The sequence below is a fragment of the Dioscorea cayenensis genome, chromosome 6, assembly GCF_009730915.1.
Source record: "Dioscorea cayenensis subsp. rotundata cultivar TDr96_F1 chromosome 6, TDr96_F1_v2_PseudoChromosome.rev07_lg8_w22 25.fasta, whole genome shotgun sequence".
In the NCBI taxonomy this organism is placed as follows: domain Eukaryota; kingdom Viridiplantae; phylum Streptophyta; class Magnoliopsida; order Dioscoreales; family Dioscoreaceae; genus Dioscorea; species Dioscorea cayenensis.
This window is the reverse complement of record NC_052476.1, coordinates 4,923,323-4,940,968: the sequence shown is the minus strand read 5'-3', so window position 1 is coordinate 4,940,968 and position 17,646 is coordinate 4,923,323. Positions and strand designations below refer to the sequence as shown.

Below are 17,646 nucleotides of genomic sequence, written 5' to 3'. Positions count from 1 at the left end.
TTTATCATCCCGGATCTTATCAAGGATAGATAATCATATCTAAGATAAAGCTTACCCTTTTTGAGGAGATCCTTTAGACTTGATGCATTTTCCAAAAATAGTTGATCATCGCATGACTCCATTGAGAGGAATATCTTCTAAACATAATCTTCATCTTGATCTTCTAACCCTTGTATCTTCACAAGTCATAACATTTTGCCACAACATCATCCTAATCATTACTTCCTTTGCTGAGTCATTATTGCCTCGTCACCTTCCTCTTGCCATGTCACTTTTTGGCTTGTTATATAATGCCAATCTTTGTCAATAAACTTAGCAGTAGCTATTACTTCTGTGCCCTTCGTACTTCTTATGATGGTAATTTAGGGCTTTCCGCACGATACTTTTGATGAGTCATCTATTGGTAAAATCTCAATCCCTTCAGATAACGTTGAGTTTTTATAATTGATCACGGTTCGAATCTCATCAATAATATTGAGGTTTTTAATATGATAAATCAAAAAAATCAAAAAATAAAGTAAAAAATTCACAAAAAAAAAATTAAAATACCCCGGGGCCTAGTGGGTTGGGCCCAGACCCGGCTGGTTTAAAGAATTGCCAGCTCGGGTCTGGGTCACTTTCAATCAAATCGGTTACAGGTCGCCAAGAACCGGCTCGTGCCCATATAAATTACATGTTGAATGACCAAACAAACTGTTAAAACTTGCTAATAGCCATTAAATTTAGAGGATTTGCTCAAAAGGTCCAAATAACTTTACCATTGGGCCAAAATTTTTTTTTTTTTTAATTTTTCAAAATCCAGTCCCTTTTTTCCCCAGAATTACTTTTAAGTCTAACGGCTAGATAACATTGGATTTACTATACTTACATCACGTTTAATTTTTAATTTTGTCTTTTGGTTTTACTATTTTTACATCACCTTCAGTTTTTAATTTTGCTATTTGGTTTTTTGTGTATCTATTTACTATTTGATGAATTTGTTCAAATTTGTGTGTTGCCGAATAGAATTCGTACTTCGAAAGGTGGCTGGATGGATGAAATAGTAAAATTGGTTGTAAAAAGGAGAGACTGCATAGAATAATATTTTATCAGAAAGACTCATTAGAATAAATAAAAAATTTTAGGGACTAATAAGTCATTTTCTGTTAAATTTATATTTATTCATATTATGTATACCTCAAATAATTAAATTTATTTTATTTATTACATTTAAGTTCTAAAATTTTCTATTAGTGATATTAAGTCAATAGTTTTACATATATAACCCTTCAAAAAAATTTAAATTAATTTTGTCCATTACATCTAAATAAAGATTATTAGAAGTAGGGATTTAAATAAAATTTTTATTTATATTATCATATATATATATATAATTTATAATAAAATTTTAATGGTATTTGTCAACCAGAAGGAATTGATAATTTCAGATTACATAAAATTTTTGAAAAATATATTTTATTCATCTATTAATTATTTATTCATAATTTCATATATATATATATATATATATATATATATATATATTCTTTTTTATGAGGAGAGAGAGGGTCTTGGAGCTGAGAGATGCAGCAATGGCGTCCTTGAGGGTCGATTGTTTGATCGGATTTGATGGGCTGAGCTCAGAGTTGGCTTCGACGCTCATCCAGCTAGGGTTTCGAAGTCTTCTCTGATTTCATCTGGATGGGACTTTTCTTCTACCTCTTTTCTTGATTCGGTTTTGAGTTTCAATTTGTGGCAATAGATGAAGTTCATTGCTTCAGAAATCGTCGTATTTGAACATTGAAATTTTCTTTTTAAGTGTTTTTAATTTGGGATTCTTTCAGGATTTGATTATATTAGTTTGTTTTTGCTTTCTTTCTTGAATAGCCTTTTTTTTCCACTTTTCAGGAAAAGAATGATGCCTTTCTTGATGAATTCTTGCTGTGGATTTGATATGATAACTTGAAGAATGTTGTGAGAGGTTCTAAACTTGTATTTCTTTCTTTGATTATTTGTTTTCAGTTGTTTGAACTAAATTTTTGATGATCATAAAGTGCAAATTAGCTTTAGTTTGTTTCTTGAAACCAGATAATTTGGGTATATACTGTGATTGTGGGAGTCTAAAGTAAACTGGAATATGACAGAACTTGGGGAAATTTTCCTGACAAAATGAATTTTACATCATTGGCCATGTCTTGACTTTAGCATGCAAATCTTGGGAGTTGTTGCCTCCTCTAAGGAAAGAATGGCTTTCTTTAGATTATTTCAGTTAAAGAATTTAGAGGAATTGATGGAATTAATAGATAGATAAATGCTAAGTAAACTGGAATACAGATGCATCTGAAGACACAGTCTCTACGTTATTATTGTTGCCGCATACATCCTTTTTGTTTAACACTGCATGCTCATTATTCTGTACAATGATCAATTTGAACAACGCGTCCCTATGATCTTCACTTTATTTTATCTTTTTTTTTTGGGTCCAGGTGCTACAACACAATTTGTGTTGACAAACTTTGGTGGAAATGCTGATTTACCTGTCTGTCCCAATGGTTTAGTTAATAATTCATTTTCTTACTTTGTCTTTGAATTATGCTTTTTTCTTAACTGTTTGTTTCCAAGTAACTGCTATATTGTTTCATAGGATTGCTTAGTATGTGGTTGATATAATTCAATCAACATTAATAATGTCTGCAAGTCATATTGATAAGCTGCAGAAAAGTTTGATTGACAAGCAATCTGTTTCTTTGTGGTGTTGCTATTGTAATGATAACTCTTGCATAACAAAACATGTATTGTCTCTATGATTCTTATCACTAATTGAAAGGCATATTTAAAGAAATATATATATATATAGGAGGAGCACAACACAACTAGTCTCAATCATTTATGACGTTATTGATTTATGTTAGGTTTATGTTAGAAAGCATCAAGATGGATCCGAATATAAGTTGTTGTTTAGTTTTTGTCAAAAGTTTTCATGTTTTATCAAATCAAATGGAATGATGCATGTTTGACGTCTCATTGTATGTTTTTCTTGTTACAAAATCGAATATTATTCGGGAGAATTTTACTTGTGGAAAGTAAGTTTATATTGCTGCATGAATAGTTCATTCAATGTCAACCACTTAGATCAGAGTGTAGATTAACCCTATAATTATGTTGATTATTTTAGCTTTGAAGGCACACATGGTTCTGGGCAAAGTCTAGAAATTTCTGCAAATGTTTGCAAATCTTCTGCTTGACACATATGATTACAATAGTTTAAAGCAACATCAAACTATAATTTACTAGAACTTATCATAAAATTTTTCTTGCTGCTGATTTTGGTATGGAACTAATGAACATGCCACATCGTATTTTCTTGTATGGAGAGACGTGAAACATTGTAGGTCTAGAGGAATTGCTGAATGCTGATTATAAGTCTAAAGCTTGAGTTTGGATCTACAACCATTTACAACCAATATAATTTGTTAATCTTTGAGAAGTTTTTCATGCCGGAACATGATGAGTGGACTAATAGAGAAAGCCAGTGTGAAGTGTAAACACTAATAATTCCTTTCATGATAGATAACAGTGGATGCTTTCTCCTCCTAATATACTATTCTCATTCGTCCTTAAACATATTCCAATATTTTCTTTTACCTTTTACGTTTCAGATTTGGGTTTCACTAGAAAATTTTAGGCAAGAACTAAGAAGTACTTGTTTTGAAACAAAATCCATGATTTTGTTTTTGGTATGCTGCTCTGAGGTTGTCTAACTACAAAAGCCATAGGACTTTGTCCAGCTTCTTCATTTGGTACCTGTTTTACACACACACATACAATAGCATAAGTAAATAAATAAATAAAAAATACATCAATAAACACACATTGTAAGAGAAGATAAAACATTATCTTGTGTGATTTTATTGGGAGAAGTTAAAGTAGAAATGATTGCATATTCAAGGTATGCAAACGGCAATATAAGTCCAATTTTTGCATTATTACATCTAGCTCATGTCAAATAATTATAGGGTTCTAGATTGAACTTTGGATTTGCTTTCTTTAACATTTGTTGTTTTATAAGTTTTATCAACTTCATGCGTTTACCATCCTCCATCCTTGCAGTCAATTCTTCTTATGTTCCAATATAGAAAGTAGTGATTTGATGTATTATAAACATTCATATAGAAGTACTGATTTGAGTTGTGATTGGGCAGGTTAGAGAATCAATGGTTTGGCATCTACAATGTTTTATCCAGATATTATAAGCTCAATATAATTAGTTTTTCTGATTTAAAATTCCTAAAAATGATTTTTCTCAACATTCCTACCTATTGGGAAATTGATTCAATTGTAAAAATGCACTCAATACTTAATCCGTAATGTATGCTATTTATTTGAAATTCTTTTATATTTAAATCCGCAAATTATTGGCATTATGGTTTGTATATTTGAACCAATAAGAAAAACAGAATATAGTTTGTATATGTTCATAGTTGTAATTCGACATCCAATTGATCTTGTGAAGCAGCTCTTATTAGTCCTGATTGCATACTAATCAATTTTACATTGAGTTTGACGGAGCAACTTTTGTTGGTGCACAGATGTACTCAGAGTCGTTTCCGGTTCCTTCATTGGGAAAATTACTGTAGGAAAATTAATGTAAGTTACACTTTATTGCTCACTCAATTTTGCTAACAGCTATAGTCTCCATGTGGGTTGTACATCAAAATTTTGTATGTGTTGCAAGTAGCACTATTCTATTTTTCAGGTTGTAGCTTTTGGCAACCATGGTGTTTTACAATGGGCCAAACCCATTCTTTCTTAAAAGTGTAAATTATTGTTATACTGACATATCATAAAGAGACCTAAAACACAGTTTTTTTTTTCTTTAAATCATATTTTTGGGACTTAGGAACAAGTATTAGAGGAAAGCTTCATGCTTTGGAGGGCAAAAATTCTGATGAATGGCAAGTTTTTGTCTGCAGAATTTGTTTTATGATTTTGCCTGATAGCCTAGTTTCTTCTAATTTTGCTGCCTTGAGCATTTCATTTCTGGTGAAAGCAATATAAGATTGATTATGCTAGAGTGTTTTTCACCTCTTACAAGGCAAGCTGTAATGGACCTCTTTTCTTTAATCTTTTTTGGGAAACCAGCTATAATGTTGACAATATGTTGTGAAGGCAATTTAAATATTTTCTCTTTTCTTAGAAATTACAGGGCAGTGGTTGCATCATTTTTCTATTTTAAATTGAACTGTACAAGTCTATTTCCTTGCTTTGCAGTAAAATTAAAATGGTAAATGAGCTTGTTGAGGGTGTTCAACTTGTTGCTTCAGTGAAAGCAACGTATCTTGGTGTTTCAGCTGGTGTTCATTCATCTATAACTCTGACATAATCTAGTGATTTTCTTTCAAAGTTCTGGTTTACAATATTTAGTTTCTTTTTAATTGGTGAACTTAAAATGATTTCTTAAACATTATAAGAAATTCCTTTCTATTCTAGGGTATTTTATATATATGACATTAACTATTTTCAATTTGATTTCATTTGTACACAAGCTCTCAAATGAATGGTATTTGTATAGGAGATTGGAGAACGTGGCCCCAAAGATATTAACTTGTGATGAAAGCCTAGCAAGTTATTTAGATAGCCTGGTAAAACATCGGGTAAGCTCATAATGTGTTGTTTTGAATTGTTTGTTAATCATGGAGGTCTAATTATTTGCTGTAATTGTTTATGACTATGTTCATATCTTTGATGAGGAAAATGATTTGTATGAAAGCCCTTACCTTTCCACCACACAAACATATTCTATTTCGTTTGCATATGGTTTGAAATATCTATATTTGCATGCTTGATGCTTTACCAGTTACATTTGCTGACTCCCAAGCTGTTCATCTGTCTGCATGGGCTCACAAGTGTGTTAGGATCAGCATGCTCTAACTAATCATGTACTGTAGTATATAAATACTAGGCCTGTTGCCTATGTACACATTGTGTTTTTCTTTTCAAGGTCCTCTATCTTATGGTATTAGAAAATGATAAATTACAGAAGTATTTGCCAATGTCTTCTAGGTCCTTTTTTTGTCATGAAAATAATTTCAACCGGCTATTTGTTCTTTTTGGCATGAAAATAATTCTATTGTTTTTTGTCCAAGCTACACTACCATCACCAAAAATAACAGAAAGGTATACTAATTTACAAATAGTTAAATTAATCCCTAATAACCAACTGTTTTCCATTGCGAATTAATAGTGACAGTAGTACCTATAATAGAAGTTTGGCAATGGGGACAAAAGAAATGTTCAAGTACCATGGTTTGCACTTTGCAGTCATTGAAAAATTTTAAGCATCCGAAGCTGACATGAATGTCAACATTACTATCTATAGCCGCATCAGCAGCAGAAGACTTGAAACTATGTTAAAGGAATGAAAATTTGAAGATTTCACTTATTCTGAGAGAAGCTCACAATCCATCATATTATCTAGGACAGGATAATGCAGCAGGGGTTTGATCAGAAACATTTGGGGGGCATCTGAAACCTCCAAAACTTTGTCACATGAGCTCCAGCTTGAAACGTAACAGAACCGGATGACTTATCAAATATTATGATGCATTATAAAAATTATTTGCTAATCCATTTAATTAACACCCGAGACACGTGGATGTCATATGTTATGTTCAACCTAGACACGCTAACGTTAAATAGCGGTCAAATAAAATATGTTCACAAAATTTAGTAATATTGGATTAAAGGAATGATCATTCAAACTCATCGAGTATTTCATGTTTAAGTTGGGTTATTTTAAAGTTAATTGCTTCCTTCTTGCTTACCATTCTAAAAGAATATGAATAAACTAAAATTAAAATCAAATAAAAGAAAGAAGCTAGAGCATCACATAAAAGAAGAATAGATTTAAATAGGTATGAAAAGTTTGCTCAGAATTAGCAAGACAAAGAAGAATGAAAAAGATGAATAAAAAACAAAATCCAAAAATTTCATTTACTCTATAACAACTGCATATAGTTTTAGTTGGTCACCATGAACTAAATTCGGAGAGTGTCATGCCTAATTTAGCCAATTCATTGGCTTTAATGTTTGCTTCTTCATAAACATATTGCATAACACAATTTGTCTCTTCTAACATTGCACACACCTCTTTGTAAATCTCTACAAATTTATGTGGTGGTGGGAATAAATTGATTAGACCACCTAATCACACTAAGAGCACTACCTTCTGATGATCAAATTAGAGTCTTGACAATAATTAGGCATTAATTGTTTGAAGCATCGGACACCTTGTCTTAGACCTTCCACTTGCGATGTTATCTCGTCTTTACCATTGCCAAAGTCAGCACCAGTGTTGCTCATGGGTCCGGCATATGAAAGCAATATCTTTCCTTCATCATTACTAAAAAAGCCACCATAACCACAAAGTTCACTATAATGACCGTCAAAGTTGAGCTTGATCCAATTGGATTGAGGCGGGGTCCATGTTTTACGATATTTGCTTAAACCACGCAAGTCATCGTGAAAAGAAAAGAAGCTATTTTTCCGCTTATTGTTTAGTTTGAATTTTTCAAAGTAGCAACATTCCATACGGGTCCGTAGTTCACTGTCATTATACCACAATTATTATCAAGAGTTTGTTAGTCATATATTTTATATTAATAATTAATGATTAGAGAAATAAATCCGTAATATAATGTCGATATTTATAAATGTAATAAATTAATTACCTGATGTCATCATTATCAGGTATCGCATTCTCATGGTCAACTTCAATTTTATTGAGGATTGGAAAGCCTGCCATTTAAAAAAAAAAAAATTAGATTTAAAAAATTAATTATATACACACACATGGAGAGAGAGAGGGAGAGAATTACTTGGTAAAATTGAATTCAAGTCATAGTCTGGAGGAAGGTTAAAGAACACCCAATAAAACTGATTAAATGGCATTTGAATATCTCCTTTAGCGACAGTGAAATCAACACTCCAATCCTTAATTGTATTTATATATCTATATCGATCTTTTTCCATCAACCTCCCTATCTCAGTTTGGTTAAATATGCCATAGTCTGGTTGGTCACATAGTGCACCCCAACGATGCATAGATGACCCTAAAATTATTATATTTGCCAAATTGAAAGACGACCAATTAGTTTCTAATATATTAGTCACAAGGTCATATGGTGCAAATGGCAAAAAAAACAATATTGGCTTCTCCACCCTTCGGCGAGCATATTCATTAACAGAAAGTACTGTGCATCCAAGTGACCGAATGAGAGCAGCATCCACAGGAGTTATCACTGGGTCAAACACTTGTATCTCCCCAATTTTTAATATATTTATCTCCTCTTTCAATAGTAAACCCAATGCAAGCTGATAATAAGAGTCATAAGAATGCTCTAAACTACCCAACCCATAAATTACTAATTGTACTTGGTCTACTGAATCCAAACGATGTGATACTTCGTTTATTAATAAATGGTTGTTAAAGAATCGATCTCGAAAGTCACAATAATGATTTGATTCTCTCAATTCAATTATAGTGATCTCCATCTCATATTGAAGCTTTGACAGTTCTTCAAAATCATCTTCATCCATGCGATAAAGGATAACTAATAACAAATATATCAAATATTTTAAAAAATTATCAATAAATTATAATATAATAAATATATATCATTAAACTAATTAAAAAGCACTCAAAACTTATATTATTAAAAATTTTGAAGCCTTCGCATAATTTAAAAAAAAAAAGGTATATTGAACAAATTAATTAAGAAATATGAGGTAAATAGCCCAATCCTCAAAAAATTAAAAGTCATGAAAGTTTCTAAAAAATAATATATATATATATATACCGTATATATTTTCAAAATTGGAGTGTTTTTATTTAAATTAACTTTTTCTTTAATAATAAACTTAATTTGTTTAATCTTCCTCAAACTAACTTAATCATACTTCAAACTATCTAGGTTATTAAATTGTAGAAAATTTTACCATTATAGAATAAAATAATACAAAGAAAAAAAATCTAAGTGGAGTAAAATTTTGAGTTATAATTAAATTTTTACTATTCTACCAATGAGGGAGACGTATAATTTTGTTGTGAAGCAGTTATTTTTTTTTGTAGGCATTGGTAGATTTCATTGGTAGCATGCCATGCATCGTTTAAAGGAGTGCTCAAGCTAAACAGACTAATAAGACTAAATATAAATAAAATTGATAATTTGATAAGCAATGCCATGTTTAATTCAAGTGTGGTACCAAGGCATCAAGAAAGGGATCATTGAATAAGCAATCAAATGTTCATGGTTTAATAATTGAGATTCTATGAAGTAGTAGAGTACGAAAAAATTGAGTTTTGCACCAACAAATATATTATATGATACCTAAGAAAAAAAAATATATGAAAATCAACTTTCAGAAGGACTTATATACAAACCCTACTTACTACCCCTTTCATCATAAATCTATATATTTTATATATTATTTTTTACAATAATATCTAATATATAATTCAGCAATTGTTGTTTTTAAGTTACTGTAGTAATATATTTATTTTTTCTGTTATATATGTTTGACAGTGGAATTTAAGTTGAAAATAAGAGGTAAAACATTTATAATTGTAAGTATGCATATCAAAGAATTCAAATAATGACAATAGTAACAATAACTTAAAAGTATTAATTAGTGCAACTTGTCCTTACCTTGTATCATCATCCACCCACTTGAAACAAGAGTCCGTGCCTACAAATAAAAATAATGAAAATAATAAATTCATTAATTAAAAATAATAAGAAGTCATACATGTAAGTTCAGCACACACACGTAAATAGAATTAAAAAACTATATATAAACTTACTTGGTAAAAAGTTGTTCATGTCTTTTTCAATAATATCAATTCCATCAAAATCGAATCCATGCCAAAACATATTTTCAAATATTTGTTCAGGGCTATAGTCATGGGATTCGTCAGTAGATGAGGATTCATCATTGATATCAAACACCCATGTGTGTTTGCAGATGGCCCATATGTATCTCAATCTATCAGTTACATATGTTAATTTGTTAACTGTCATGCTTGGACGCCCTTCTTCATTGTCGCATGTGGATATCATCTCATCCAAATCACTAGCCATGGAAGTCAAACTGCTTCCCAAAATTATCATCTTCTCAAGTTGTGATGAACACCAATTCATCTGTAGTAAATCTCCTAAAACCTCAGGCCTAGTGAATGGTAAAAAGAACAAAGTAAGTTCATCAACTATCCATCTAAAACGACCGCCCGACATACGGATAACCTTGCATCCATGGGCTTTGAGAGCTCTTTCTTCAACATGATTCAAAGTCAGATCATCACAACAAATTGTAATCTCTTGACGGATCTCCAACCCTGGAACTTCTCGAAGTAGTAGAGCAAGAGCTAGTTGGAATCTTGCAGCGTAACTATATTGGATTCTGCCTAGTCCATATATCACCATGGGGATAGCACAAGAACCTGTGATATTTCTGAAAATATCTTCTATTACATCTGGTTTTTCTTGAATTTGATTGACGAGTCTACTATAAAAATTGAATCCGCGAACCTCCTTTAGAGCATACTGAATATCTTCCATTAAAACACTATATTCATGAATTTTCTTCCATAATTGAGTACTAGATTTTGCTATAGCTATTATCTAAATAATTATTGTTGTGCATGATGATGAGTACGGACTTGTGTATATAAAGAGTGGTGAGAGAATTTTTTTTTTTTTCCTAGTTCTAGTCAGAACCTTTAAATGAGTTTTATTTTAATAAGAATCGTACTTGCATTAAGAGTAAAACATGTAATGTTATAAAACAAAAAAAAAAAAATCCTATTCCTATTATAATCCTAATCCTATTCCTACTAGGGTTGAGTTCAATATGACAGTGTCATTGGGTGATGGATAATAATAATAAAAAAAATAACTTTCAAATATTAATTAATTCTTTCTTTCTTTAAGGTTTTTCTTTCGAGAATTATTAGTGTTTAAATAGTTGTACACCTGACGGCTAACTTAGATATACACACTATTTTATGTCATTATAATTTTTTTTTTAATCATAGGCCTTTCAATTTAAAAGAATACTGGAAAACAAATAACTCCAATAGTCCACTGTTGTTATTTTGCATGAACGCCCCCACAAAATCTTTGAATTACAAATATTATATCATAAAGTTAACTACTTATACCATTTAAATTCAGAGCAGCACCTGCTATTGCATACAAAATGATCAGATGCATCAAACACGGATCCATGATGAAAGCAATTCAAGATCAGATGCATATAAATAAAGAAGATATATATATATATATATATATACTGCTGAGACCTAAATCACCTTCCAAAAAATTCATTAATGAAAAGGAAGATATATTTCCACCAAACAATATCACACTAAGCAATGAAGGCAACAAAATCAGAACTAAACGATGCTCACAAACCAACAAAAACTTTGAAGGCATTGTATGTTCCCAACCGTGCGGTAGTTGGTGTCGCAATCACAACAATGTGAAGAGGAAGGCCACAGGTGAATAGACCCCACAACCCAAACTTCTTCACAGCCTGATCAATCAGAAACAGAAAGTTTTGGGGCATGAAGAAGGTATATACTCACTTCACCTACAGTTTTACCCTTGGCATTGTTGAGGGAAGAAACAAGGTTGTCTGCCAGATGAGAAACAAAAGCAAAGAAAACACCAGCAATATAACCTTCCACAAAGCTCACTCACAGCTTAAGAGGTTTTATTGCATTAATCCTTTGGTGTTGGAATGGCATGCTTGTATATCATCTCAACAATAGTCTCAAAAGATGCAAATTTCATCATTGTGTCTGCAGATATTATATAATCAGTGTTTGTGTTACAATAATAGGAATATATTCTACATTGGATAAAGAAGAAAATATATTAAGCCCCAAGGGCCGAGCAGATATTCATGGTATTGTTCAAACTTTCATCATACATTTTGCAACATGCTTACAACTGAAAGCATCTTTCAAGCAATTTAAAACCAGACAGACAAGGACATCAAGATGACACACTCGTGCGATTACAAACAACAAGGAGAGGTGACAAACATAAAAGCTGAGTCAAAGCTAGGTATATGGACTTCATCAAGCAAGGTGGAAACTAATAGCGTTAAGTGATTGACAAGGTCGAAAGATAATTGAGACATATGATTGACAAGGTGCAAAGATTATGTGGTTGACGTTCCTTACTGCACTAAAAAATTTTGTCTTAAAAAATCAGGACAAAGATTCAATTAAAACCAGAAGCACAATGGATTCAAAACTAGGGCATTAAAAGGAGAACTGTGTTTCAAGGTTATTTGCAATCAGGACAGGTTAGTAACCAACTTCAGACCGATTATTTTGCAGAGCAATGATATCAGCAAATATACAAGTGCTAGAATAATGGTGCTTACATGCCAATTAAGATATTAGAGAAGTACAATACACTCATAAGCATCCTTGTTGTGTTAGCCCCAAGTATTTAGACATTTTTTTAAAATACATATATATATATATATATGCTCTAGCTACTATCTGATTTAGATTGGTTTAAGCAAGTTTGTAGACCAGAGTGCATTGGAGTGCAACTCCACTCAATTAGAGAAGACTCATGCAAAGAAGCCAATTTGATATACGCACACATAAAATCTTGAAAATCACAATCAGGTTTCAAGAAGAACTATGTGCAAAGAAATAATAATAATAATAATAACAATAATAATAATAATAATAATAATAATAATAATGATAAGATTAAGACAAAGGCCTGAGCATAACACCAGATTATTCAGTCTGATAACTATGAATCATTTATCTCTTATGTTTAACAACGCTACAAGCAATTCAGAAGTCCAGGCCACTAGATCTTCCAGCAGCTATAAAATGTCCCTAAAGTAATCAGACAGCAAGGGAATCATCAAGGATCTAGCCAACTTACTACAAACATAATATGGTATGAAGTTGTTTTCTTTCAAGTTCCACTACAAGGTGATTGCTGAACACAGAACAAATACTAGCAACCCAACTAGTTTATGCATCAGCATTTCAAGTTTCAACTCTACATGAATTTTAATTTTCTACTAGTTATTGATGTATCCAACTCAAAAATTCAATACTCTAAGGCAATCATATGTAATCGGCTGTAGGAAGAACACAAAGCTGGAAAATATGAACAAAGCAGCGTTTGAAAAATTACTCTCACAAAGCTAATGAACAAATGATACCGACAATAACGTATGAGCCCACCTAAGAGTCAGCTATAATTATCCAACAATTGCATATACTTTAGGTCATATACAAGTTACAACATATTCTTTGAACCAAATTAGTGAAATAATATACTTGTTCATCGTGATTTCAATTTAGTGAAAAACCTGATCTGGTCTCGGTTAGTCATAGAATGCAAAACAAACATGATTCGAAATAAACGTGATTCAAAATAATATGCACACTATGTTTAATCTATTAGTTTATTTCATTAAGATAGCAAGGGAAAATTTACATGAATAACTTATATTTAATTTTAATTACACATTAACCTGTTTATGCTATGCTGACCATGAGCCTCTTAGATTTTTTGTCACAAAGGCTAAGGACGAACTTATAATATAATTTAAAAAAAAGGCACAAAAATAAAACAATAAATAACATTTAAGTTTAGCATAATTTTGTAATCCGTAATAGACAACAGAGAACATGATAATCTGTAAAGGAAATAAACAGAAATCATGCTTATCCAACAATCTATATTAATTTTTTTTTTAAAAAGCTCATCATTCAAATGATCCGCGGAATAATTTGACATTAGCCAATGGAACCTTTAATTCATCTGGACATAATGCAACAAGTAATAAAATGCACCAAAATAAAAATTAAGGAGCATTCTGAGCTAATATCTTCACCTGCATTATTTTGAAAATATTGGTCCAACATGATCAAGGATTAAAAATAATTGCTAATTTGAAAGAATTTTTTTGTTATGTTAATTGACTGGCAAAACTGTTGAATTTGAGACAAAAATGTTGGTTTTACTGCTAACACAAACATTTACTTCAGTCATGAAAAAATATAACCATGATGTTAATTTTACACATTCACGGAATTCACATTTTTAACTCACTATTATCATAGCATTCCACCAAATAATGATAGCTCAGACCTAACCTTAAACTCAATTATCTAGAGATGCAAATAAAATAATGATAATGGCTCTTTAATAATTAATAACAATACACTGGTTTCTAACAAGGGGTGGAGGAGAAGTGGCCAAAGATAATTAAAGACTGCTGCCTCACCTTGTATTGTATAAAAGAACACCATATTAACCCATAAAGCTGATTAAAAAAAGATTAAATGCAAATATACAATCAAAAGAAAAAACAAAAAACAGAATCAATGAGCAACCATGTGCTATGCAGTCTTATAAAAGGATTAAAAGAACGCAGGCAGCCTGGCAAGACAAAGACAAGTTGATGAGGTATAACTATATAGATTTCAATAAAGAAAATGTAAAAGAAAAAAGAATTGAGACATTGTTATGAAATGGTTGAAACTTCATTGTAGAAAGATGTCTTGAAGGAGAATCTAAGGTTTTTCTCACAAACTTGATACACACAGATAGGGGAAAGGTGTATAAATGCATAAAATATCAAAAGAAGAATGAGTAGAGTTGTTAATACTAGGTCAGCACCAATATGATGCTAACCTAGATCTTAATTTCTGGACTGGATTGTACGAAACTTTAAAAGAATACGACAAGAACGCTCCAAGAAATTGTAGTTCAGGTATTTCAAGATAGGGGCAAATGCAAAATTCAATCAGATATAGTATCCACGAAACGATCATAATTGTTAAATAGAGATTCGAATTGTGAATCAAAATCTTAATTTTGTGAATTGAATTGAATCATAAGATTCAGTGATAATTATCAAAATTAATAAAAAATAATATACATTAGCTTTTATAACCTTTAATTTTTTATTTATAAGTCTATCATTTATCTAAACATACAAAACCAAAAATTTCCTAATCTTAAGACTCATAGTGTCAGTTCATTTGAAAATCAAAAAGTTTCAAATCTAATAATTTATGTTTTTGAGCTATCTTAAATCCATATAACTTCCGAATTCGAGCCCATCAGTATCTTCAACTTCTATCATTAACTTCTGAATTCTTACTCATCTTTCATATTAGTTTTACTATCAATTACTTGCTCTTCTTCCTCATCCTTCTCTACGATATCTTTTTCTTTTTTCTTTCAATCAAACTTCAAATTATATGGCCCTATATTAGATTTAGACCCCTTTTGAAATACCAAATAGCAAATTCGAAATCCATAACACAAAACATAGAAATAATATATTTAGTTTCAATATTTTTATATGACATATGGCATGTGAATCAAAATTATAAAAATATTAATCATAAAACAAAGTGGTAAAAATAATTTTGAACTACAATCTCATTTTATAAATCTTAATCATAAATTTTATTAAAACAAATTATTTTATCCTAATCACAACTTATGTTATTCTTATCACAATTCACATGCTCATAAATTAGGATTCTTAAATTTTTGAAACTCCTATATTAATGAATCCTAATTTGCATAAGTGAATCGGATGAATCTTGTGATTCACTTTGATTCCTATGATTCACTAATAATTCGTCCAATCCCGATTCCATGATATTTCCGATTCATATATAAGATTTGTATCGTTTTAGGTAGGAATGGACTCGAATTGCATGATACAAATGTCCTAGGATTCTAATACCATGTCCACGATTTATTTAAGACCGAATTGGATCAGGATTATACTATAAAATTATAGAATCAAACAAATAAATTTACAATTGAGCTTACCTGAACAAAAGGTTAGTTTGCTGTAATTTGTTTTCATATTTAGAAAATCATAGGAATCTAATCCACGATACAAAATTATATGTAATTTACTACCTGGTATGGCTGAGAAATATCAGAGATGATAACATCTACTACACCAACCAAAGTTTGATAAGCCTGGCATCTTCAATGATTGGAAATTTAGAATCACATTGGTTTGCTTCCTTGCCATCTTAATTAGGTCCCTGGCCTTCCTATCTGAAAATTCAACAGCATACACGATTCCCATCTGCCCATGAAATTTTACATTAACAGAGTTCCCACTTATTGCAATCACATTTCTATCACAAAACTAAGGACAATACTCTGACCACACATGAATGAAGCAATAAACTTACAGGGCCAACAATGTCAGAAACATGGGAAACAGTAATCCCAGATGCAGCACCAAGATAAAGCACTCGATCACCAGGAGCCTGGCAAGAAGAAAGCATTTGACCAGAGTAAGGCCACCATAAGCCATCATTCTTTATCCAAACCATAGCTCAAACTAACATCTAATAAACCATGAGCTTGAGACCAATCAAAATCATGATTTGAAAACAATGGAAAACAATTTGAAAATATAATTAAAGAATATCAGCACTCACAATTCCTATATCATAAACATCATCAAGAATAGCAGCAGCTAGCTTGGGGATTTGAATGGATCCCACAACCTGTACTCAACCTTTGTCCCATCCTCACTCTGAAAATAACAAGATAGAAACACATAAATTTAACTTGAAGCAACCAAAGAATCACATCAAAACACTAAAAAGAATTTTCAAAATTCAGTAAAAAAGGCCACAACTTCAACTTTCTGATTGATAACAAACCTGAACAACAACACGATTCTCGCCATAAACCAACTCTCCAGCTACCATGCTCTTGGTGCTAAAGAGCATACTCCTCCCCTTTTGCGTTGAACACTACATCATGTCTATGCGGCTCAACAACAACCCCTCCCCCGTCCATCCTTAATCCAACCGCCACATCCACCCTGTCTGCCACCTCTTCTTCCTCCTCTGCTGCCATTGCTAGTGCTCCCAAACACATCACCACCTTGAGATAAAGATACGTTTCAGAAATTGAGAAAACAAGAGAGAAGATCAAGATCCAGAAGAGATTTCACCTCTCTAAGGCCCAATCCCCATGGATCCGGCGGTCGGAAGGGATCCAAGGTGGGTCGAAGGAGTGGGATTTTGCCCTAGGAATTTGAGGTTTGAATTTAGGGCGTCGATGCCCCCGCCCTATGGTAATATCTTCTATCTTTTGACGAAAATGTCCCTGTCACAGTTGTTCGATGCCCCCACCCTTTTTTGTAATATCTTCTGCCTCTAGTAGTGTATCATGTGAGCTTCGCTAAGTTCTGATTTTGTTCCTTGTTAATATAATCTCTCACCGTTATTTAATCTAATACTATCTATTACCTGACTGAAAATAACTAGTGGTAATAAAGAAGATTTATAGTGATGATAAAATAGATGCCGGAATTTATATTCTTTTTGCATTATTTACACTTTTCTGTATCTTATATTATTTTCATCATGGATCCGGTTCTCTCATCTTTGATTTATATCTGAAATTTTGTATATAATAGCATGTGCTCTTCTCTGAATTTAAATGATATATGAAGTTTGTACCTTTATGAGATGAATTTTGTAATTCATTGATTTTATGGGGGCATACTTGCAAAAAAAAAAAATTACAGTCAATTAACTAATTCACAAGTGTTATTTTAAAT

The 17,646-nt window shown here is 31.6% G+C and overlaps 1 protein-coding gene, 1 long non-coding RNA gene and 1 pseudogene across 3 annotated transcripts; 1 reads left to right on the top strand and 2 right to left on the bottom strand.

Annotated features, from left to right (window-relative positions):
• Positions 1–1,543: 1,543 nt before the first annotated feature.
• LOC120263739 lies at positions 1,544–5,794 on the top strand. 2 transcript variants are annotated; one of them, XR_005537120.1, is made up of 4 exons: positions 1,544–1,960; positions 2,466–2,531; positions 4,569–4,626; positions 5,552–5,794. It is a non-coding gene; the product is annotated as an uncharacterized LOC120263739 (long non-coding RNA). The 2 variants fall into 2 exon arrangements; XR_005537119.1 differs by having other exon boundaries at positions 2,466–2,536.
• A 1,152-nt stretch (positions 5,795–6,946) lies between these two features.
• LOC120263929 (protein SENSITIVITY TO RED LIGHT REDUCED 1-like) lies at positions 6,947–10,675 on the bottom strand. Its single transcript, XM_039271909.1, has 4 exons — positions 9,842–10,675; positions 9,687–9,726; positions 7,710–7,776; positions 6,947–7,585 (listed from the first exon to the last, which is right to left on the bottom strand). Exons 1-3 carry the CDS (start codon positions 10,593–10,595, stop codon positions 7,758–7,760), a joined length of 813 nt encoding a protein of 270 aa, XP_039127843.1. The 5' UTR covers positions 10,596–10,675; the 3' UTR covers positions 6,947–7,585; positions 7,710–7,757.
• A 657-nt stretch (positions 10,676–11,332) lies between these two features.
• On the bottom strand, positions 11,333–17,113 carry LOC120262868 (annotated as a pseudogene).
• Between the last annotated feature and the right edge of the window lie 533 nt (positions 17,114–17,646).